The sequence below is a fragment of the Trematomus bernacchii genome, unplaced genomic scaffold (assembly GCF_902827165.1).
Source record: "Trematomus bernacchii unplaced genomic scaffold, fTreBer1.1, whole genome shotgun sequence".
NCBI classification, from domain to species: domain Eukaryota; kingdom Metazoa; phylum Chordata; class Actinopteri; order Perciformes; family Nototheniidae; genus Trematomus; species Trematomus bernacchii.
This window is the reverse complement of record NW_022987567.1, coordinates 5,687,230-5,710,551: the sequence shown is the minus strand read 5'-3', so window position 1 is coordinate 5,710,551 and position 23,322 is coordinate 5,687,230. Positions and strand designations below refer to the sequence as shown.

The 23,322-nt window shown below is 39.1% G+C and overlaps 1 protein-coding gene across 1 annotated transcript; it reads right to left on the bottom strand.

Annotated features, from left to right (window-relative positions):
• Positions 1-1,556: 1,556 nt before the first annotated feature.
• On the bottom strand, positions 1,557-23,027 carry LOC117478912 (protein-glutamine gamma-glutamyltransferase 5-like). Its single transcript, XM_034125866.1, has 15 exons — positions 22,925-23,027; positions 20,848-21,018; positions 19,269-19,517; positions 16,617-16,735; positions 15,987-16,115; positions 14,121-14,298; positions 12,897-13,032; positions 12,612-12,721; positions 10,815-10,930; positions 10,579-10,705; positions 7,314-7,591; positions 5,502-5,676; positions 4,866-5,029; positions 2,807-2,943; positions 1,557-2,289 (listed from the first exon to the last, which is right to left on the bottom strand). The coding sequence occupies exons 1-15, from the start codon at positions 22,944-22,946 to the stop codon at positions 2,142-2,144; spliced, it is 2,259 nt and encodes a 752-aa protein (XP_033981757.1). The 5' UTR covers positions 22,947-23,027; the 3' UTR covers positions 1,557-2,141.
• Positions 23,028-23,322: the final 295 nt, after the last annotated feature.

Genomic DNA, 23,322 nt, shown 5'->3' with positions numbered 1-23,322 from the left:
TTTCACAGTGAAATCAATGCAGGCACAGTTAATGACTGTGAATGTACAGGATACATTATTACCAGGATTTCACAACATGTTACTGTATTATTTCTTAGTAAAATACTGTATTCAGACCATCCTCTGTGATAACACAACAAATTAAGTGATTTTCTTGCTTTTATCGCTCTTGCTTGGCTTAAATACTAATTTCTTTCTTTGGTGCAGGTTTTACTTAAATTGAAAGGGGCACAGCTGCATGTGCCTTAAAATAAACGATGCAACATATAAATCTATGTAAAATTGAAATTGTTGTCTTGGCTTATTGTTTTCAGTGCTTCCTGGGCATTAATCCTGAGACGGGCTCGAAAGCCAAAAAGAGGCATGGCAATTTAAACCCCCATGTCAGCACATTCTTCAGAAAAATGGTTGACTTCGAGTGGATGTCTGTGTAGACATGTGTTACGTGCTGCCCTTCTTGTTTTCTTTTCTGTCTCCCTACTGCGCAGGTGCACCTGGTCTGCCCCTGGCTCCGCCTCTGCCCAGGTGTTCCTAATTCCACTCAGCCGTGTATATATAAAGAGAAGCTGGAGGAGAAGGAGGTCTCGCCTATCCTAACGCCGGGAGACACTCTCCATACCTCTTTGCCATTTTGAGCTGGAGGCCATATTTCTGCAGATGTATTTATGTTTAGCCTGGAGGACCTGGTAGTCCAGTTTTCGCGGCTTTATTTTGTTTCCCATAGGGTTTATAATTGATTTCTGGTTAGGGGGGGGAGCTCTGGGTCCTACGGCCCGTGGTGTGGCTGGCTCGGGTTCCCTCCTTCTGTTTGTTCCTTTTGGCCAGTCCTCCAGACCTCTTTTTGTTTCCCGTTTTGCTTGTGTGAGCAAACGGCTGATTATCAATAAATGCTCGTTACCAAGTACCGGTTATTGCGTGTATTCTTTCATGTTGCGGGTCTCAGTACGAGCCACTACCGCGGAGTAGAGGTTGGGGCCGTAACAACATGTCCAAGACACTGTGAAATGTACTTTGCACTTCAATGGAGTAATACAAAGTTAAAATTGGCATTTTGTTTTTCTTTGTTTTTCTTTGTTGATTGAGCTGATTGAATTGTGTAGTTATGGTAAAATCCCAGTTAACTAGTCAAATTTCGTATTATTTACATTTTTATATTTACAGTAAATTACTGGCTACTGTGTTGCATTACTTCTACAGTAAAAGTGTGAAAATACAGGTAATTACTGTAATTTATGTACAGCAAGGTACCATAATACCACAGCTCTGTACTGCTATATCACAGTAATTCCATGGGCATGGCAACTGTAAAGTCACAGTATTTAGCTGTACTTTTATTCTAATTTACTGTAAAATATCTAGAGTAAATTACTGTGAAATATTTACAGTCAATTACTGTGAAATATTTACAGTCAATTACTGTGAAATATTTACAGTCAATTACTGTGAAATATTTACAGTCAATTACTGTGAAATATTTACAGTCAATTACTGTGAAATCCATGCAACTAGTAGCCAGTAATTTACTGTAATTTTACAGCCAAACATTTTACAGTGTATGCTTCGGTAATCAGGTAAGTGGTGTTCATATGTGAACACAGCTTACATTTTTGGGAGAATGTTAAGTATCATACAATAATCAAAAAGCTTTTTATTGAAGGAACCATGGCGGTGCCAACTATTAGGGTTTCACAGGCCGACTCTTTTGATATTATTGGTTATTTTGAGATGATAAATGTACATTTTTATTTCGTTTATGCCTTGCGGCGAGCAGTTTGCTTTACTTGATTTGTATAATTATAAATGATTACAGGCCTACATTGTTCGTTAGATTTCGAAAGTTTAAAGTTTGCAATAAAACAATAATTATATTTTATATATATTCCATTATACCAATATTTAACACCACAACAGGAGTAATAGGTGTAGCAGTACCAAGAAAAAGACCATAATGCAAAGTGGAAAGTAAACATGTGTAAATTAAAACCACAGTTAATAGTGTATACGTATAACTACTTTTTATAAATAATGTAGCCTCCATTGATTAAAAACAATTTGTCTTCCTTCTGAAAGCCCCTGAATGATTTCAAAGTAAAAACACCTCATAAAGAGCTATAAACCTGGCGATTTGTTTCGTAAAGAGTTTACGGCTGGACGTTGACGATGCAGCTGGCCTTGATGTCTCTGAAGGTGGAGCAGTCGATGTCGGCCACCAGAGTCCTCTTACCGGACTTGTAGGGAACGAAGGAGAACTTGACATGAATACGGTTGTTTGGCTTCAACTCTGGCATCCTGCAGGAAACACAAAGTGTAATGAGATAAAAAAAATACTCAGATTTATTCAGAGTTTGTTGCCTTGAGAATTGAACCACACAACCGATTTTGGTGCCAATTAAATGTTGTCTATATTTAAAACAGTCAAGCATTACAAGCAGAAAAACACTGCAAGTTGCTCAAAACACAACAGAAACCAGGGGACACTTAAAATTGATGCACACAGCTGGCCCTTGGTGACGTTCGGGGATTATAATGTGTCACTGTTGGCAGAGTTAGTCTGTCCATAGTTGTAAGTGTTTTGTCAGTTTATTTGAAACTAGGTTATCTACGTTATCTAGCTGGCTTACAGCAGATCTGCAATAATATGGGAAGGAATCATACGATCACATTGTTAAATAAGCTGATAAAACTAACATTGTAGTTTCCAATGACAGTGAATGTTGCCAACTTTATAATCTAGTAGTAACCATCCTTTAATCTTTTATAGCATTTAACCGGTGAGGTTATGTCACACGCACACAAACACACTCACTTGAATACCACCTCGTGTTTCATCAGTCCACTTCCGGAGAGGGTCAAAGTGCAGTTGGTCAGCGTCTCGTTGCGCGTCGGGTTCAGGAAAGTCACTTCCGCTCTTGTCCTACGACCCACTTTGGCATAACTTAAAACCTGGGACACATTTGAACAGATTATTTAAAAACATTCATCAGGAATCATCACTACCAATCATGTATTAAGGCGAGAGAAAACAGCCTGTGTAAAATGTGTTTTTTATGACAAGACGTTTCTAATAAAAGGTTAGATATTCTTATATCAGGACTATCAACAGTCAGTGTTTGTTATTATGTAACTAGTGTGAATGTACCAATATTGCATGCAGCCTGTTCCAGTTAATCCAGCTAGATTGATACTATTTTCAATTTGTATCTTTCTTATTTGATCTTGCTTATCATTTTTCTGTTGGTAACTTCTATTAGTAACTTATTAAGCTTTGCCCTCTCTTAACTTTCTTGTAGAGAGATTTTGTTTTGTTGTTTCTTCGCTGTTGACTGACAGGGAGAGGCTAGTTGGCTAAAGCCGGCTAGCATTGTGGTCGGAACGACGGCTATCCATACTGAAATCTCTAGCAGGACACAGTCAAGTACTTTGATGATTGAGTAATAATTTCCTTTGCTTCATGTTTGTCCTTATTTTCGCTTTGTCTAAATTTGCACACTTCTGAACTTATATTTGCTACTTTGGGAGCATAAGTTCTTCCCAATGCAACGGCTACGCAACAGAAGTTACGTGACTATCCACGAATGCAGTTGCTCTAGGAAACACAGCACTTACATAGAACAGTTATACATGTGTTTCTTTCTATATTTAACAAACCTACAATATTGTTATGGGAAATAAGTCACTGTTATATTGGGGGGTTAAATGTGCAGTCTGTCATGATTTGTTACCGCTAATGATCAGGGCTAGCTAGAAACCAGCGGCCATAGCCACATCCAGTGAGGACACAGTTGCCGAGTGCGATTTGAGACACAGTGGCGTTGCCTGGCCTGGGCGTTATTATTATTATATTTTTTCTGCAGCCCCGGACAATTCTCCCTCAATAATATAATACAATAACCGTGCTTTAATTGAACCTCATGACAAGTGAAAATATTTTTTCTGAAGGTTTTAAGGAGCCTCTACACTCTAAGTGATGATGTCACACACTCTAGCCCTGAAGAGTCCTTCCCATAGACACCCATTATAAAATCTAAAACAGCCTGAAAATGTACCACAACTTAAACGTTGATAATTCAAAAACCGTAAAAGTTTGATAGCTGAATGTCTTGTGACCATTTTAAAGTTGGAGACTAGAGAATGCAATCCTGAAGAAATTGCTAGTGGGAATGCTTTATGCTGAAAAGCTGACGCTGAACTGCTTTGCTGAAATGTAATGTGTAAGAAGAAAGTGAAGAATTTAGATTTAAATGATACATGAACACTGGGGGCTTGAAAGTGGGATAAGAGAAGAAAACTAGAAAATGCATTTCCTGCTGAAAATGCGTGCGAATGCTGTAAGCCGTGTACATTTGTTGCTGAACTTAGCTGAAAAGGCAGAAAAAGCTGAATATTTTAATAATGTTGCACAGCATTCGCACTAATAAGATGAGATAAGTATGTTGAATACTATACTGTGTGAGGGTCTAAGGACAGAGGGTGTCGTTTTTCTCATACTGATATTCTGAACAAACTGTGCTGTTGTATTTGCTGTAAAGTGTCTTTATTGTAGGGTATTTTTATTATATGTACAGCACTTTGGCTCGACCAAAAATCGTTTTAAAAATGTGCTATATAAATAAAACTTAATTTGATTTGATTTGATTTGATATACTGCCTGTGGCTTCGCCAGTCACACAGAATAACAGAATATGCAAGGTGAGGCCAAAACCCTAAAGGCTTATCGTGGTTTTCCCTCAGTTTAGATGAAGAACTAAAAACGATAAAGTTTCTTTGAAATGGTTATTATACTTTTCTTTTTTAAATATATATTTCTTATAATTTTTTCCATTAAAAACATTTCAGATTCTTGAGACAGAAGTTTTTTGACTGACCGTGAGAGTGATGGGAGGGTCGATCAGCACGACGTCATCCTCAGCCAGGTACGTGTTGTTGGGCCTCTCTTTATCCGTGACCAAAGCTGAAACCTTCAAGCTGTTACAGTCCAACATGGCTTTATGGTACGCCAGGAATGGGACTCGGATCGGGATGAACAGATCTAAAAGAGACAGAGGAAGAAAGAGGGAGAATTAAAGTCGGTTTACAGCAAATTCAACAAAGGAAATACGTAGTAATCAGCAGCGAACCGCTTCAACACGCGTATTTCGGTTTATTCATGGCATTAATTTAGTTATTCTACAGTATTGTTGTTTTATAGTTATTTGTTAATGTCTATAACCCAATTTGTGTTCTTTGAAATTGAAAAGGATATTGCATTGTGTTTGTTACTTTCGTTGCAGTTGTATATGTCTTAATGGTGGGGTAGGTAAGTTTGAGAAACTACTAGTTAATGGTATACATGTTTTTACCTCCAATGAGTCGAGTACCTTACTATCTTATTCTTATCACTGTGTGTTTTAGATGCGTTTTTTTGTACCCGCAGGTAGATTAGACCACCCCTTTGGATATCTGCATCCAAAATTAAACAGCAACATCTCTGTACAGAAAGATATCTCTAGCAGAAGATTCACCTCTCCTGGGCAGCAGTATCTTGTCCTTCACCCTTGTCTGGATGTTCATGGTCGGTACACCGTTGTACCTGATGGCCTGGACGCTGATGTTGACGGAGAGCGATCTGACGGAGCTGCTCTCACTTTGCAGCACCAGCTTCAGCCTCACATCCTTACCGTTCCTCGGCGGAGTCACCTGTAGCACACGAGAGGACATACTATTATATATACTGCGAATGCACCTCTTTTCACCCTCTGTCTGAAACCAGAGCCCAGTCTGCTCTGATTGGTTAGCTGACCGGCTCTGTTGTGATTCGTCAACCGCTTAGAGATGTCCCTTAGCCTATCACGTACAATGTGTTGGAGGGCTAGCAGATAGAAGCGTAAGTGTTATGTGATGTCGCTGTGTCACGGAAGTAAACAAAGGAGTCCAATAGGGGCGTTTCAGGCAAGGTGGGAGTGTCTGGGAGAGAAACTCCCTCTGGAGGGAACACATGTATTTCAGCCTTTGCAGACCATTTACATTAACAAAAACCTATAGAACACACTACAAGAAAGAGCAAACCCCAAAAAGCATACAAGGGCCTCTTTAAACACAAGAGTAGAATGAGAACAGGTAATATATATAATAAGTAGAAGTCTCAAAAAACAAATACAGGATACGCTACCATTCAAGTCAAAATGAATGAATTGAACACCTTGAATAAATCATAAAAAACCTAAATCATAAAAATCATGTTGGTATGAAATTGTTACTAAAGCACCACGCTCAAAGAGTCTGTGTTGGTTTACAAAAAATAAAATGTATTTTTCCATTGGATTTTGGAAAGTTGCACAAAACAAGATCTTTGGCAAACACACGCTTTGATTTGTTCAGCAGGATATTATCCACATATTAACACCAATTTCAAAAAAGCTAACATTAGGCAATAAATTAACAACATCGCGGTCGCATGGCTTCACGTCACCATTGCCAAGATATCAAACCACAAAACCTATCAAAAAAAACAATGACTTCAAGTCGAGGTACAGTAAGTGGTAAAGATTATGATTAATTTCTGAATTGTAGGACTCAGTCATGCACCACCACCATGTTTCTTTGACGCAAAATAATGTTGAAAGCAATAATATTAAAGTGGACCTATCATGCTATATTTGAATAATATAGTGTAGGACCATACCTATATAAGGCATATTTATACTTTTTTTTTTTCAAAATACCAAACAGATCATGCATTTTAGCCATGCCTCATTTTGCTCAATTTGACATTTTCTAGCTCTGGGCAGATTCTGTGAGAACAGCACCACCTACAGGCCTGGCATATGTACTACAGCGTCTCCAGCGCTTTCGAACGGCAATGGCCGTGGCTGTCTCCTCCTGATTGGTGGAGTTGGCCCAATAGCCGTAGCGCCACCGTCCTGACGTCAGGACAGTGTTCAAATCTGGATCAGTTTTTATCAGATCCGTTGTAACCCCTTTTTTAGAGATTTGGGTATGGAGGAAAATAGAGAGGGTTGTGTTTTCTGACACTTGGTGAGTTCCCTGGAACACCGGGACACATATTCATGTATAAAAGACGTACAAAAGTGCATTTTGCATGATAGGTCCCCTTTAAGTTGAACCTAATATTTTTGTATTTAAACTTGATATTATTGCGTTCAACTATCCAAATACAGTTATGTGAAATATGTTGACATAATACGTTTAATTAAAGTCAACATTTCATTATTTTTTTGGTACAGTTTGAACTGTTATTGATTTAAGTAGTAATTCTGTATTTCTTCTCAGAATTCTGCTCTAAAGGGAAACTTCTGGTAGTTTCTGTGACGCACCTCTTCAAAATGCATGATCACTGGCTCTGTTACTGCATCCGGACTTCCATTGGTCCCATTCCCCTCCTCTTTCCCATCCTCCTCTTCACTCTCATCATCTTCTTCCTCTTCACTCTGGGCGCCCTCCTCTGTCTCTTCAACCTCAACATTGTCGTCTGTCTGATCGTCCTCCTCGTCCTCCTCCATCACTTCAAACGTCCCCAACTCCTCATCATCATCAGCTTTGGAGTAATCTTTGGTTTCGGCGTATTTAAAGACAGCCCTCTCCTTCTCTGATCCTGTAAATTGAGTTTCAAAGTCAATTTCCAGAGATACCTTCAGCACAGACAGCTGTTTAAATAAAGCACTTGGATCTTTTAATTCAGCAAAAGTAGGAATAATAAGTGTAGAAATTATCGCAAAAGTCCTACAATCAAAACTTTACTAATTCAGGGTTCTTACGGTCCTTAAAAATCTGGAAAAGTCATGGAAATTCAAAATGCTAATTGAATTTGGAAAATGCCCTGGAAAAGTTATGGAAAACAATATTTTTCCCAAAGTTTTGGAAAAGTCATGGAAATATAACTGCATCAAATATAATTTATATTTTATTTAATCGCCGAAATAGTAATACTATAATGATCATAAATACTGTATCATATAGTAATGAAACGTAAAATGGCATTTAACTGACGAGGTGTTTTGCTGGTGAGAGATTTTAGTTGCTTTAGCCCAGGGGTCTCCAACCTTTCTTCATCTGAGAGCTACTTTCAAAAAATGAAAGTGGCCAAGAGCTACTTGCATCACATCGCTTACATTTATTCACATAGCCCTCATCAGTTGAATTAAGCTATACTTTTGTACACGTGTGAAATTGCAATACCTAAAGCTTATCAAAAATCTTAACTTCACATCACCACCTTACAAGCATTTCACTCTTTTGTTAGTGAGATGAATGGCACTGCATGGAGTCCACCATACAGGTGTACTGTATGCTGGAGTGTACCCACTTCGGTTCACTCTAATAGAGTCATTTAAATGTTCATCAGTCAGTATTGTTCTGTATTTAGATTTCATTCATGTCAGAAAAAGCTGCTTCACAAAGGTATGTATAACAGAACCAAATAAAGCAGACATTTTCAGTGCTGCTTGGTGAATGTTCTATAGTTTTCAGGGTCTACAAGGCTCCAGAAATGTTGTGAGTTTTGCTGAGACTTAAGCTGAACATTATTTTGGAGATCTCCACAGGATTGACACTGAACAGTTGTTCAGCCATCTTTTTCTTCTTCTTCTTCGTCTTGACATTAAATTATAAACCATAATAAATCAATTGTATAGGTCTAGCCTCCCTATATCTGTGTGTGAAAATGGTTCCATCCTCAAAAACAAAAAACTAATACTTCAGCAGTCTAGCTGCAGCTTCTAGCAACGGTCTTCTGTTAAAAAAAAAAAGACACTGAATGTCTTGAATGTGGCATCACACACGTGACTTAAGTCTGAACACAGCAGACAACAGGAGTATTTACAACAGCATTATAAAAACAAAAATAGTGCATGTGGGTGCACACTTACATTCTCTGTCTTACTGTTACATAAATCCCATGAATGTATGAGATTAAGTTAGCTTCAACATATCTCAATCAGTGATTAAGTGAATAATAAAGTTTCTATCGGGTCACTATCAGCCTGTCACTCATTATTTTCAGGGAGGGGGCGGGGTTTGGAGGAACGGAGAGGAGACGGTGATCGCGGAAGCTTTCCTCCTGCCTTCACAAACTTTACACAAGTATTTATCAACTGAAAATAGCAAGAGGACATTCATACTCTGCAATCCAAGACTTGATTAAATCCACCAAAAACCTGACATGACGATAACGAGTGTTTTTCAAAAAACACAAATCCCTGCCTGTGTGTCTCTGAGCCGCAGCGACAGGGCCTGATTCAGAGCGGGTCATTCTGCTGTTGGTTCTGGACTGGTGCTGGTGGAGAAAGCAGACTGCTCCGTGTGTGTTGTCGCTGTGCTGCTGTCACGTCTGTTCCTTGAGCTCTGCGTCACCGACCATTTGATATTCGTGTGACAGAAAAAATTCTAAAATAAAAAAACCTTATTGTCCAGCCGCGGCCGAAAAATCAATAAGCAACCTTACTACACTACTATAATCGATAATCGAGCGGCGAGCTACTGAAAAGCTGCCCGCGAGCTACCGGTAGCTCGCGATCGACGTGTTGGAGAGCCCTGCTTTAGCCTGTAGAAGCTAGTAAGCCTACTATTTGATTTGTTTTAGATAGGCACAACATGTTTCATATGCAGACCTTATTTTCCTGTTCCATGTTAAAATAAACCATTTTCAGTGGTACCACTGAGAAAGAGTAATGTTTTTGGTCATGGAAAATTAGGTAAAGGTCATGGAGAAGTCATTGAAAAGTCATTGAAAATCATTGGTGAAAAAGTGTATGAACCCTGCTAATTGTAAAGTAAATGTATAAAAGTATTTCCATCAAAAGGACTACTACGGAAAGTATAATTTATCATACTGCACTGGCTCAAAATAAAATTTTACTTTATTTCCATTAAATCATAGCTTGGGACCTGTACAAATAATAATAATACAAATACAGTGTTGACAGATCTGCTGTTTAAGTGGCCGTGACAGACCTCACGTACCTCACCTACCTCTATTAAACTTACCATTGATAAAAAATGCTAAATTGGCTTTAGTTTGGTTTGATGGGAAGGAAGTATTTCTCAATAATGTCTTACTAGACATATGAAACCAGAAAGAACATCCTGAACGTTTGACCTATGCTCATTGTGCATTTTAGAATGTGCAAGCAAAGCATAAAGTGTCCACCACAATTCTAGGAAGGCCTTGTGGTTTTTGACCAACGGTTGACGAAGACAATGCGCACAGGATGCAGGTGAACTGCGTAAAAGATTATGAAGTATTAATTAAAAACAAAACAATATGCTAGGTAAAACAAGAGGTAGTTGAGTCTGCGTGTAAAGATGTGATGCAAAGGTTATCTTCATATGCACAATATCTACAGTGCAGTTGAAGGAAATACAAATTATAATTCCCAGGTTCCTCCAACAATACAACATACTTAGGTGTGAAAAAAAACAAATAGAGCAAAAACAAAGTGTTAATGACACTATGGTGTAAGTAGAAATGCAGGAATTATGTACTAAAAATATTGTGTATTATAATGTCTATTAGCAAGTGTGGGTACATATGGTGTAGTCACAACCCCCCCCCTGCTGTTTGTGTTCTTCAGGCGAACTCACCCTCTCTGTGTTTGTAACTGTCGGTGATGTCCATCCTCTTCCTTGAACCGACAGACTTGGTGGAGATATTTTTACCCACTTTCTCAGTGTCAGTGGACATTTTCACCTCTGAGTTGTCAGCTTTGATCTGACAGAACACACAGAGAACAGACACAAAAATAATTCAATCATAACGCAATCTCAGGAAAAATAAAGGTTTTTTAAATTCCCTCAAAGTGTGTTTGAGGCTCACTGACCCGCCAGTCGACACAGTCGGCGTTGACCTCGGAGAAGACAAATGGGGTGTCATATTTTTGGTTTGACTCTCCTTTCAGGATGGCTTTCACCGGAGTTGGACCACAGCAGTAAACATCTGCGGGACAAAAAAGTAAAAATCAAACCATTTCAGAGGGATTTTTCCCCAGAGCAGTATTGCTTAAATAATCACTTTGGAGCCAACTGGTGTTTTCATTATAAGAGTGACACACAAATAACATTTATTTTGCAAATGCACTGCAATAACCTACGTGTTTTTATTCATAATCCTACAGGAACTTTCTCCAGAAACTATGGACCTTTAGAAAGATGTTTGAGAAATGTTTGGACCATGACATGAGGCTTTCTTGATTTTAAGGGATGCAAGAAAATATGCAGCTGAATTCTTATAATATTCATTCCTGTGAAGAAAACTAAAATAAATTATTGTAAAAAGGTTGTATTATTATTGAATACTTGAGCTTCTCATTATTGTAGTTATTGTGTTCTTTTTAGAAGAAGAAGAAGAAGAAGAAGAAGAAGAAGAAGAAGAAGAAGAAGACATACATTAAGTATATCCATACTCCAAACAGGAACTACAGTATAACCATTTATCCTGAAAAACACGCAGGATTTATGAAGCGGTGTAAAGGCCCTGACACACCAAACAGTCACCAGAGAACTCGCCGACGCCGACGCCGACTGTTGCGTCGCCGTGTTCTCCTGCGTCTTGGCCATGTGTCGCACTGGAACACACCACAAAGACTTCAGCCGAGCACGTACGTACGAACTGCGCATGCGTGAGTGGCAATAACTCTCCTTACCAGCAGGCGGCGGTAGTGTGTATTCGTCATTCAAAAGAGGCAACAACCGGAAGACAGAGAAGAAGAACAGACTGATATAAACAAACAACAAATAGCGTGTGCGTTCCATTTTCACTCTCGTCCATCGAAAACATGTTTCGTGCGGTACTGGAGCTATCAGCCATTGGAGTGTTGCTTGTGGAAGGCATTCTCAAGCAACCGTTTCGCTTCTCATGCACTGATTCGCTAGCTGAACAGCCAATCAGAGTGATTTCTTTGTCCGACTGCCTGTGGCCGACGCACGGCCGATTCAACATGTTGAATCGGCCGTGCGTCGGCCATGAAAGGCCAAATAAGGCGTGTCACGGCCGACGGTGCGGGACACACCAAATTGAGTTTGGGTGACAGGGCACGCTTTGTTGTCCGACTAACGAAAACGGCCGATTTCGGTCTGGTGTGTCAGGGCCTTAAGAACGAAGCGCCTGCCCTGGTTTGGCTCCCCCAAGCATTTGGGAGTTTGATGCTTTGCTCAAAGACACCTCAGCAGTAGGGATGTAGATTTGTTTAATTTCAGAAAAGGTTGGGAACAACTGCTTTAGAGGAATTTGTTGTGTGTTGCACGCAGGACCGTGGTCTGAATACATGTTTTCTAAAAGTCCCAAAAATCGCTAAACATTTTTGATGGGTCGCATACTCCCAATTCACGAGACGCAGAAACTTGTGTATTTAAAATCTGGATCTGAGATCTACGGAAGAGGATTAGGGCCATATGTGATATATTTCTTTTTGAGATCTGACCAAAATTCAATTATTTTCCCAAACTGTCTTCTCAAGTACAGTTAAAATGGAAATACTTTTAACCAAATACAGATATTATAGGGCATACTAATATAACCGGGTAGGCATTTATTGTTCAATTATAATAATACAAAGTTATCAAAGCGGGAAAGTAATGACTCTGTTAACGTTTCTGGAGATTAAGGGAAGAGTCCTCACTGTTGCTCCTCTCCTGTGGTGTTGGATCCAGAACCTGCCAACCGTCAAATGTTCCGTTATTTGCAAGATCAGGCCGCCTCATCCACGCCTCCGTCCACACGTGGAAGTTCCTTAAGACACAAAGCAAAATTCCTATTAGAACTGGAAGATAATTCCTGAAGGTAATTCTCACAGAAACAGCCTCAGACCTCCCCCTAGTGACACTGAGATAGACTATACTTTTTGATGAATGAAGTTGTGTGTACTGGATAACAGTTGTTATTATAAGATATTGCCACCTCTCACCAAATGCTGTCTGGGCCTGTTTTCTTTACGACTCCATAGTCGGAGTGGTACTCGTCAATGGTCAGATTGCTGTTGGTGTCGTGGGCTGACTGAAAGTTGGTGACCACACGGCAGGGGATGCCCAGCAGGCGCATCACTGCGACCGTAAAACAAAGGTTTGAGTCAGAATTTGTGGTCAGTTGAACACATTTGCCCCTTCAGAGTGAAAAAGAGCCAGTCTTTCAAAAATAAAAGCCCCATGAAATAACTGTTTCATTACAGGAAGTTTAGGATGAGGGTTGTTTTCTAAATGAAAGCCACAGAAAGCAACAAAACAGCTACTCTTACCAATGCATGACACAGAATTCTCAAGTTTATTTAATGCTACCCTAACCCTACAGCAATGTGTTAAACTCAATTGAACTAAGGGCTACACTGGAAAATAAGGATCACATCAATGCTTCCAGTTTACAAATCCCATAGGAGACTTTATTCAAACTGAAAGGAAAATGTTATTCCCAGACACATTTCTTATTTGACAAAAAATGTAATTAAGAAACGCAGTTGTATGACCATGTTAAAATGAAAAGTGGTCATACAACAATAATCAAATAATATTCAAATTTCAAAATGCAATATAAACAATGAATTGATTGAAAGTGACATTGACATTTAAATGTTGACTTAAATAATGCTTGCATTAATGGTAAATATAGCAACATTGTTTTTATTGCTATGACACATTTGCCCCTTCAGGGTGAGCGAGACCCCTCCTCCCATCAGGATCCTGCTCACCTGTTGGGGTTCTTTTTCCTTAAAGGTGGGGTAGATACGTTTGAGAAACCGGCTCGAGATACACTTTTTGTTATATTCCATGGAATGCTCTTAACATCCCGATAGCAATGAATATCTGAAGTGCTTTGACAAAAAATCCATAAAAATGTTTTCATCTGTGGAAGCCGTAATACTGTAAAAAGGACGACCAATCATCTGAGCCGGCCCGGCTAAAATAACTGGATGGCCTACCTGCCTGTCAGCCTTCCATCTGTGCACAAACTTATCTCGTGCCCTCATTGGTCATGTGCGCGTTCGTGTGTGTTGGAGGAGGGGCTCTGTAAGGAAGTGGCAGATTTTTTCCGGTTGTGTATTTTCAAATTCTAGCGCACTCGAGCTGGTTTCTCCAAAATTACCTACCCCACCTTTAATGACCGCTGTACATCACCCCCGACATATTAAAACTGTTACCTGAGCACATGACCCCGGCGAACACCCAGCACTGTCCGAACTTCACGGGGTGGGATCCAAGGTCGTACCATTGCCGCAGGATGGGGTAACTTCCGCTCCAGTGAGTGGGGTATTGACCCCCACTATATGAAGGAGACCATTTTCCCTCCAGGACCCCACTATCATCCGCAGAGTTGATCTTGAAGAAAATAAGAAATTACTCTTTTAATGTGGCTTTTTCTCCTCAAAGTTACAACTTCACGGACTGAACTGGAAGATCAACACTGTGTACAAGAAGGGGATGAGCAGACTCTATTTTCTGAGGAAGCTGAGATCCTTCAAGGTGTGCAGCAAGATGCTGGAGATCTTCTCCAGTCTGTTGTGGCCAGTGCACTCTTCTTTGCTGCGGTCTGCTGAGGGGGCAGCATCAGAGCCAATGACCCCCCACTGAATAAACTGATCGGGAAAGCTGGGTCTGTCATCGGCATCAAGCTGGACACTTTTGAAGCTGTGGTGGAGAGGAGGACACTGAACAGGCTGTTGCCCATCATGGATACCCCACCCATCCTCTCCACCTGCAGCTGGACAGACAGATAACCCCACCCCCTTCTCCACCTGCAGCTGGACAGACAGATAACCCCACCCCCCTTCTCCACCTGCAGCTGGACAGACAGATAACCCCACCCCCTTCTCCACCTGCAGCTGGACAGACAGATAACCCCACCCCCTTCTCCACCTGCAGCTGGACAGACAGATAACCCCACCCCCTTCTCCACCTGCAGATGGACAGACAGCTCCGCTTTCACACAGAGAGGTACAGGAAAACATTCCTGCGCACTGCAATAACACTTTACAACAGCTCACCTCTGGCTGGCAGAGAACTGCTACATAGTTGAGTTTCTCCTTTCTTATAAAATTCCTGTAGTATTTTGTTTCCTGTAGTATTTTTGACTTTTTATTTTAATTATCCAGAATATTTTATATTGTTTATATTTGATATAATATCTTTAAAATTCCTTTTATTTTTAATTGTTAATTTTCTTTTTCCACTTTTTAAAGTATTTGAAGTATTTGTATTTTAATGTCTGAACACACTTCTGCTTCTGTAACGAAAGTTATATTAACATATTTTATTAAAGGTAAACTTTGAATTTTGATTGCCAAAGTAGAGTGCTGGCACTCTTTGTATTAATTCATAATTCATTATTAAATCTGCACGAGCAATATATACTACACAAGTTATTTTACTTAAAGGTCCCCTATTATGCAAAATGCACTTTTTGATGTATTTTATTATTATTACTATGTATTTATTTCATGTGGTTTGGAACATAATATGGCATTTAGTTACGGGCTCATTTAGCTGGGAAATAGAGGGGTCTGAGGCATGCTACAATGGGTGTTTTGTATTTTGAGCAAAACATTTCAGAGACATGTTTTGTATAGATATGGCTCTATAATATATTGCTCAAATATAGCATAATAGGTGAGCTTTAAGGTTAATGTAATGCTAATACTTGTATAGTTTTTGGTTGGACTTTTGTAACAGAGTATTTCTAAGCTTTCTATTTCTATTAAAAAGTAATAGATGTGAGTACTTCTTTCACTTGGGAAATAGCATCGTTGCGTTGGCGCTGTGCACGCAGCTGCCTGTTGCAGCAGCTCCCTCAAACATTTCCCAAATTGGGATCAATAAAGTTCTATCTTATCTTATCTTATTAAACATCCAGAGGACAAACCCTACCTGTACTGTTGCATAAAACAAACCGACTCCCAACATTTCTGGATTTTGGATCCCAACAGTCTAAAATGTCAGCCAACAAAGGCTTAGCTGCTATATGAGGGATTGTGGATCTGTGTGTAAGAAATAAACGCAGTGTATCATACCATGGCGCTGACCACGCGGCTGACGTAGATGGGGTTACAGCGAGCGGAGACATCTTCAGCAGGGTCTTTACCATGTTTGAGGTTAAGGTCCAACATCCTCAAACAAATGTCCACCATGTTGTCCTCAAACTGGAAGAGGGGAGAGCATTTTGAGTGTTATTTTATTTATTATAATGCAGATGAGAATGTTGTTTATACTTTAAATGAGAAATCATCTGCTCTTGGCAAGACATTCAGACTGATCAAATTCAAACTTTGGCTACTCAAAAGACACAATGAAATGTATAACCTCTTCTGAATGTGGAATATTGGTTACATAAATTCTAAACAATTATATATAAAACTAGAAGTTTAAGAAATGTACACAACTTGAAATTGAGTACTGGCAATATTCCCAAAAATGAATGAAGACATCAAACATTCAGGAGGATTTTCAAAGTTAAACAATTAAGTTTTTTTTTTATTTAATTGACATTAAGTATTCATAAGTGATTTCATTTGAAAATGTGGTTTTCATTTGCTTGTATAATAACAATGTTTTTGGACGTGTGTGTGTGTGTGCGTGCGTGTGTGTGTATGTGTGCGTGTGCGTGTGTGTGTGTGTGTGTTTGTGTGTGTGTGTGTGTGTACCTGTCCAAAGTCCCAGTCTAAAGGGAAGATGTAGTTTTTAGTTCCTTTGTAGATTACTCCTTGTTCATTCATCACGTACTCATTTATCTCCTTCTCATCCTTCAGATACACCCAGTCAACTACAGACAGACAGACAGACAGTTGATAGTTTTCGGTTATATAGTATTGAAATACTTTGTTGAAAAAAGTCCTGCATTTAAAATCTTACTTAAGCAAAAGAAAACAATAAATGAATGTCAGTGGTAGTCAAATGTAAGTAAAATATATATAAAACCTGATTTTTAATGTGATTTTAGTTATGTTTTATTGTGTTTAGTTGCTGGTTTTATAGTTAATTTCATTGTCTGTGTGTTAAACATGCTCCGTTTTGATTGGAAAGCACTTTTGAAATGTGTTATCTCAACTGAGTTTCAATTTTGCTAGTATGTTTTATATCTAGTGTGTTGACCATTTACAATATAATTCACAGACAGTTTTTTCAAATGGAAATTTGAACAACTGAATTGAATTACTCTTTCTTCTTAACCATCAACGTGTGTGTCTTAGATCTGATTCCAACTGAGCTGTTAAAAGAAGTTTTCCCATTAATTAAAACGTCTTTATTGAATATAATTAATATGTCTTTATTATCAGGCTACGTTCCACAATCCTTTAAAGTAGCAGTGATAAAACCTCTTCTTAAAAGCACACCCTCGATCCAGAGGTTTTAGCCAACTATAGACCTATTTCTAATATTCCATTCCTCTCAAAATCCCTTAGAAAGCAGTCGCAAAACAGTTGTGTGATTACTTAAAAAACAATGATTTATTTGAAGATGTTCAGTCTGGCTTTAGAACACATCATAGTACAGAGACAGCTCTGGTTAAAGTCACAAATGACCTTCTGATAGCCTCAGACAAAGGACTTGTCTCTATTCTTGTCTTGCTCGATCTCAGTGCTGCATTTGATACTATCGACCACTGGTGGCGTTCGATTTCTTCCGCTGCTCGTTATTTTGACGGACAGGATCTTAACATGTCCGTCATAATCCATTATTACCCGTCGGGTCGCGCAGACGGGGGACGGGGGACGGGAGAGCACACTCGTGAACTGTGTTATGCATGCCCACAGAGATATGCATGCACTTCGTGGGAGCGCGCACAGAATAAAGCAAAAACTCCCAGATATTTCAATGATTTGTACGGCAAAGTACGGTTTGGAAACGAGTTCTGATCGCTCAGTGATGATACTTATATTTCTATAATCTGTGGAGTCTCAGGATGTTATCTAAGCTTGTTTGTGCAGATCCAATACGTTTATCGATCGGTATAGCTAGAGTTCTGTGCTAACGGCATTAAGATTGTTTCGCCCAGGGCTAATTCAGAGGCTCAGCGTTAGCCTTGTGTTTTTTTTTGCTAAAAAAAAAAAAAATCATCAGTTAGCTGAGTTTCTTCCCGTTACATGGATATGAAACATTCATAGTTTATTAAATCTTAAGAAGCCCTCAGACACTGTTGCAGATGTTGTGGTTTCGGCCTCTTCGGCGGGTCCGTGGGGCTTAAGAGGTTAAAAACTTGGATGACCTTACATTTCTTTATGTTAAACACAGACAAATCTGAAGTTATTGTACTCGGCCCAAAGAATCCAACTATCTAAAGATATACTAACTCTGGATGGCATTCATTTGGCCTCCAGTGAGACTGTAAGGAATCTTGTTGTTTTATTTGATCAGGATTGATCCTTTAACGCACACATACAACAAATCTCACGGACCGCCTTCTTTCATCCACATAACATTGCAAAAATCAGGCATATCTTGCCTCAAAACGATGCAGAGAAACTAGTCCATGCATTTGCTACTTCAAGGCTGGATTATTGTAACTCTTATCAAGCTCCTCTTATGTGGAATGAGCTTCGGGCGGCAGACACCATATCCGTTTTTTTAAAAGTCAGCTTAAGACCTTCCTTTTTGATAAAGCTTATAGATAGGGCTCACTAGATTCAGCCCCTAGTTTTGCTGCTATAGGCTTAGACTGTCGGGGGACACCTTACTTCTTCCTGTACCTGTGTACTCTCATGTTTCGAATAACCCAGCGCTAACAGTTCACGAGCTTGCCACCCCCCCCCCCGTGAAGCGTGCCGTTTCGATGGTGCCAATTTTTGTGGGCTGGGCTGGGTCAGAGTCCAGGGTTGTTTTTCCATCCCAGTCCGCCCCTGTGTGAGGGTCCAAGGACAGAGGGTGTCGTATTCATATTGTACAAACTGTAAAGTCCACTGAGACAAATGTAACATTTGTGATATTGGGCTATATAAATAATACTTGATTGATTGATTGATTGATTGATTGACATGGTAATTTGTCCGGCAGTGGCTCAGTCAGTATGGACTTGGACTAGGACCTAAATATGGAGTGTGGACTGCTACTTGGAGAGGTCCAAGTTCACCTCCTGGGCCCTGCCGTGGTGCCCTTGAGCAAGGCACCGGACACTCCCATTGCTCCCCGCGCGCTGTACAATAGCTGCCCACTGCTCCTAGTACTAGGATGGGTTAAATGCAGAGGTAAAATGTCACTGTGTGTGTGTGACAATTAAAAGAGGGTTTCATCCTCCAATTCTGATAAATGTTCTGAGTAGCTTTAACAAATCTTCAAAGAATGACAGATGAAGCACTTACCGGGACACCAGGGGTTGTAGAGCACCACCAGCTTCCCCAGCGGCATCTCCTCCCCCCCGAGTTTCACAGTCAGGATCCACTCCCCCACAGGGGCCACAGCCGGGGGGGTGAGGTTGAGGACCAGAGTTTGCAGGGAGGAGTCCTTGTGCAGATCCGCCCTCCATCCTGCTATCGCTGAACGGGAGCGGGTCACCTCATCTGGGATGCCGAAGAGTGAAAGCGTCCCCTGTTTCTCCGTTGGAATTGGTCCTGCAGAGAGGAGCCACTGAAGTTAATAGATGAGATGCTCAAGTCAAGAAATATTATGATAGGAGTTTTAGGAGTTATATTAGAAAGCTCAAAACACAAGCCCCATAGAGTGACTGCATCCATACAGGAAGCTTACGATGAGCCTTGTTTTTTATACCAAAAGTCCTCTAAAGCACATGTGTCAAACTCAAGGCCCGGGGGCCAAATCAGGTCCTTGGTGGATTTAATTTCGGCCTGCAGGACAATTTCTAATTACTATTAGATCTGCCCCGCCGGTATATTGCACGCACACCTTCACTCAATCCTGAGGGTCTCCTCAGCTCAGAGCCTGAGCCCAAACATTGATGAACTTGCACCCAAGATGAGATGCCAAGTATCTGGCTTGAACTAGCATCACAGAGCAGCACACTGAGTTTACATGGATGTTTCCTTCTGCACTTTGTTTCTTGAGACAACAGGGCATGTTTGTTTTTTTCTTTGAGGGAAATTGTTTTTTTGAAGCTGTTGTTGGCCTGTGGGAAAATGTAATCATAAGAAATGACTTTGGAAAAGCTGCAGATAGAGCCATAAGAAATGAATGCAACTGATTATTTAATGTTTAATCTTGTTTTTATAGGCAATCATTTAAGCTTTGTTAGTTCCAGGTTTAATATGTGCAATAAGTTCATTTCAATACGTTTTGCAATAAACATTGAACCAGTCCGGCCCTCGACTAGTACCCATTTTTTTATTTTGGCCCACTGTGTATTTGAGTTTGAAACCCCTGCTCTAAAGCAACACAAAACACAAGCACAATAGAGTTGCCGTATACTTACAGTATGCTCAGAATTAAGCATGTTTATAAAAAAAGGACCCATGGAGTAAATGTATTCTTACAGAAAGTGCAGGGAGAGGCAGGGTTTTCAAAATAAAAGCCCCATAAAGTAACTGAATCCTTACAGGAAGCACGTTGTTTTTCTAAAGTCACAGATAGCAACAATAAAGCTACTCAATCGATGCAGTAACTGAACTTCCATACTTTTTTCATGTAATGCTGTAACAATATCATACAGCAGGTGTTAAACTCAATGTGACTAAGGGCCACACTGGAAAATTAGGATCACATCAATGGTTCCAGTTTACAAAAGCTTTATTCAAAATGAAATGAAAATGAAATTCCCAGACGCATTCGTTATTTGATTAACAATGTATTCATTATTAAGTAATTAAATGGAAAGACAGATGCCAGAAGTCATATCCTGTCATAACTACATTTAGTGAGTAATCAGTTTTGGCATTGTATGAAAAACATATACATGCAACAATATGAATAATTTAAAGAAAGCCTGACCTGTCTTTGCAGTGATGAGCAGCTGGTGCAGTTTAGGGTTGAAAGGCTGCGTCACATTCAGGGTCAGTTTGAAGGGCTGACCTCGCCTCACGATCAGCTGATCCACAGAGATCTCACTGGTGTGGTGGAGGAAGTTGTTGTTCCTAGGGTGGAGATCCACTCCCTTAAAAACTGAAAATATAAAATTATGCAAATGTGTTCAGGTTACTTAAAGCTCTCCTATTATACCATTTTTAGGCACATAGTATAGGTCTCAGATAAGATTATTTCTGAAACAGTCTGGAGCTCAAATGCTTTTTCTCTTGCGGGTTTACCACAAGGTGAGTACCTTTTTATATCCTGCTTTTTTACACATGCTCTCTCCAGTACAGGTACAGGAGTGTTAGCGATGCTTGCTAATGTAAACAAAGACCATATTACTTTCAAAATACGTTGCACATTGTTTCTGATAGCGACGTTTCTGATAGGGCCGTGGGTGTAAAAAGCCAGCCCACAGTTCCGATATTACGTCATATCGGACGCAAATCTGGATCAGCTCAAGAGAGAGGGTTTTGTTTTCTAACACTTTGAGAGTTCCCTGACATACCGGAGACACATATTTATGTATAAAAGACATCAAAAAGTGCATGTTGCATGATAGGAGACCTTTAAGGAGAAAGCAAGCAACATTATGTAGTTCTATTTAAAACATTTGTTTTATCTCAGTAGGCTTTAAATGTGTATTCCACTTATCCACACATTATTACAATATAGAGTATTTATTTTAGCTCTACAAATTGTAATTTTACATTATTTTTCTATAATTTTACAACCCATTGTAACGCTCAAAGATGTGTCAAATAATTAATTTAACTTAAAACGATTTGTACTGGACTTACTGGAATATAAATTAAAAATGAATAAGAGAAATATGGGCGATATTTACGATATATAAGTGGAAGAGTTATGAAAAATATGGTGCAGATGTCCGAAAAGTGTGAATAAATGCTGAAACAATTGAAATAAATGTCAAGATAAGATTGAAAATGTGTGAACATTGACTGAAAAATTACTTAAATGTATTATTATATTTTTGAAGAAAATAGTTTTTGCGGGGCCCCTGGCATGGATGCATAATAAGAAGGTACCTGGGTCCCACTCGCAGAGATGTACACGGTCAAATAAGTGTTGATTAAAATAATTTCGTTCAATGGTTATGTACTGGACTGGTTGGAATATAAATATAAATTAGAGTAATAAGGGAAAAATGAGCGATAAATACGTTTAAAAGTTCTGAAAAACACGGAGCAGATGTCCGAAAAATATGGAGAAAGTAGTCCGAAAAATGTGCGGAATATAAATCTGTGAACAATATATGAAAATGTGTGAATTAATGTCAGAAAAATGTTAATAAATGTCCATATAGCATGCGACTAAATGTACTTAAATATATTTTTAATTATATGTCAAAGAATATGGAAAAGTAAATGGAGTACATGTTTGCATTTTTATTTTTACGTCACGTTTATTATATTTTGCATTGTTGGAGTCTGGAACTTTAGATTTTCATTGCAGAAACTATGCTTCAGCCATGATGAATAAAGTTTTTGAATCCTTCGAATACTTTGGTGTTCCTGCTCTGCACTAAACAACGGACAGAAAAGTTACCATCTGGTGGAAAATAAGATAGCTAGAGAATTTCCCTAAGACATAAGAAAATAGCTGAATTTGTAAAAAAAAAACATTTGGTTTGTAGAGCTGTAAAAACAAAGAGTTATGTTTTCATTAATGTTCACTCATTCATTCCAGAGCGCTGAGAATGATGCCATCTGCTCCGACAGCAACACATATTAATATTAACATAGTGCTTAGCCAAAAATAATCCAGTTTGGGATATATTAAGTATATTTAATCTGATATTGTTATCTGGGAAGGGTTGATTATCATTAATTTAATTCAGTTTCACATTAAATGTTACGTTTTATGGCATCATTTTGAAATGTGAACACATTGTCAACATATGCAACCAACACAACATTAAGGATTCCATTCATACACATATGATGCATGCAAGAAACAAAAGTCGAACTGTACTTACCAGAATTTCCAAAATATGCCATTTCACAAACAGTTTCCCTTCTTGAAACCTGGATGTAGCAGACAGTTACTGAGAGCAGCTCACTGACAGGTGAGCTATGTATGAGGTTTAAATACTCTGAAGCCCAGCCCATTTCACATTTAGATACAACACGTTTTGCAACCTGGATTTCTAACATTTCCTTTGAAATCAGATTATAGGTTCCTTGATAAAGATCACTATGCTGCCATTATATCATTAATTGTTCTAGGAATGTTTTCAGTGAGAAGTTTTATTTTGGTTCCCAGAATGTTCTTCCGTACGATAACGTTCTCTAAAAACATTCTTAAAATGTTTGGTGATAACTTTCTTAAGATGTTTTTGATAACCTTATTAAGATGTGTTTGATAATATTGTTA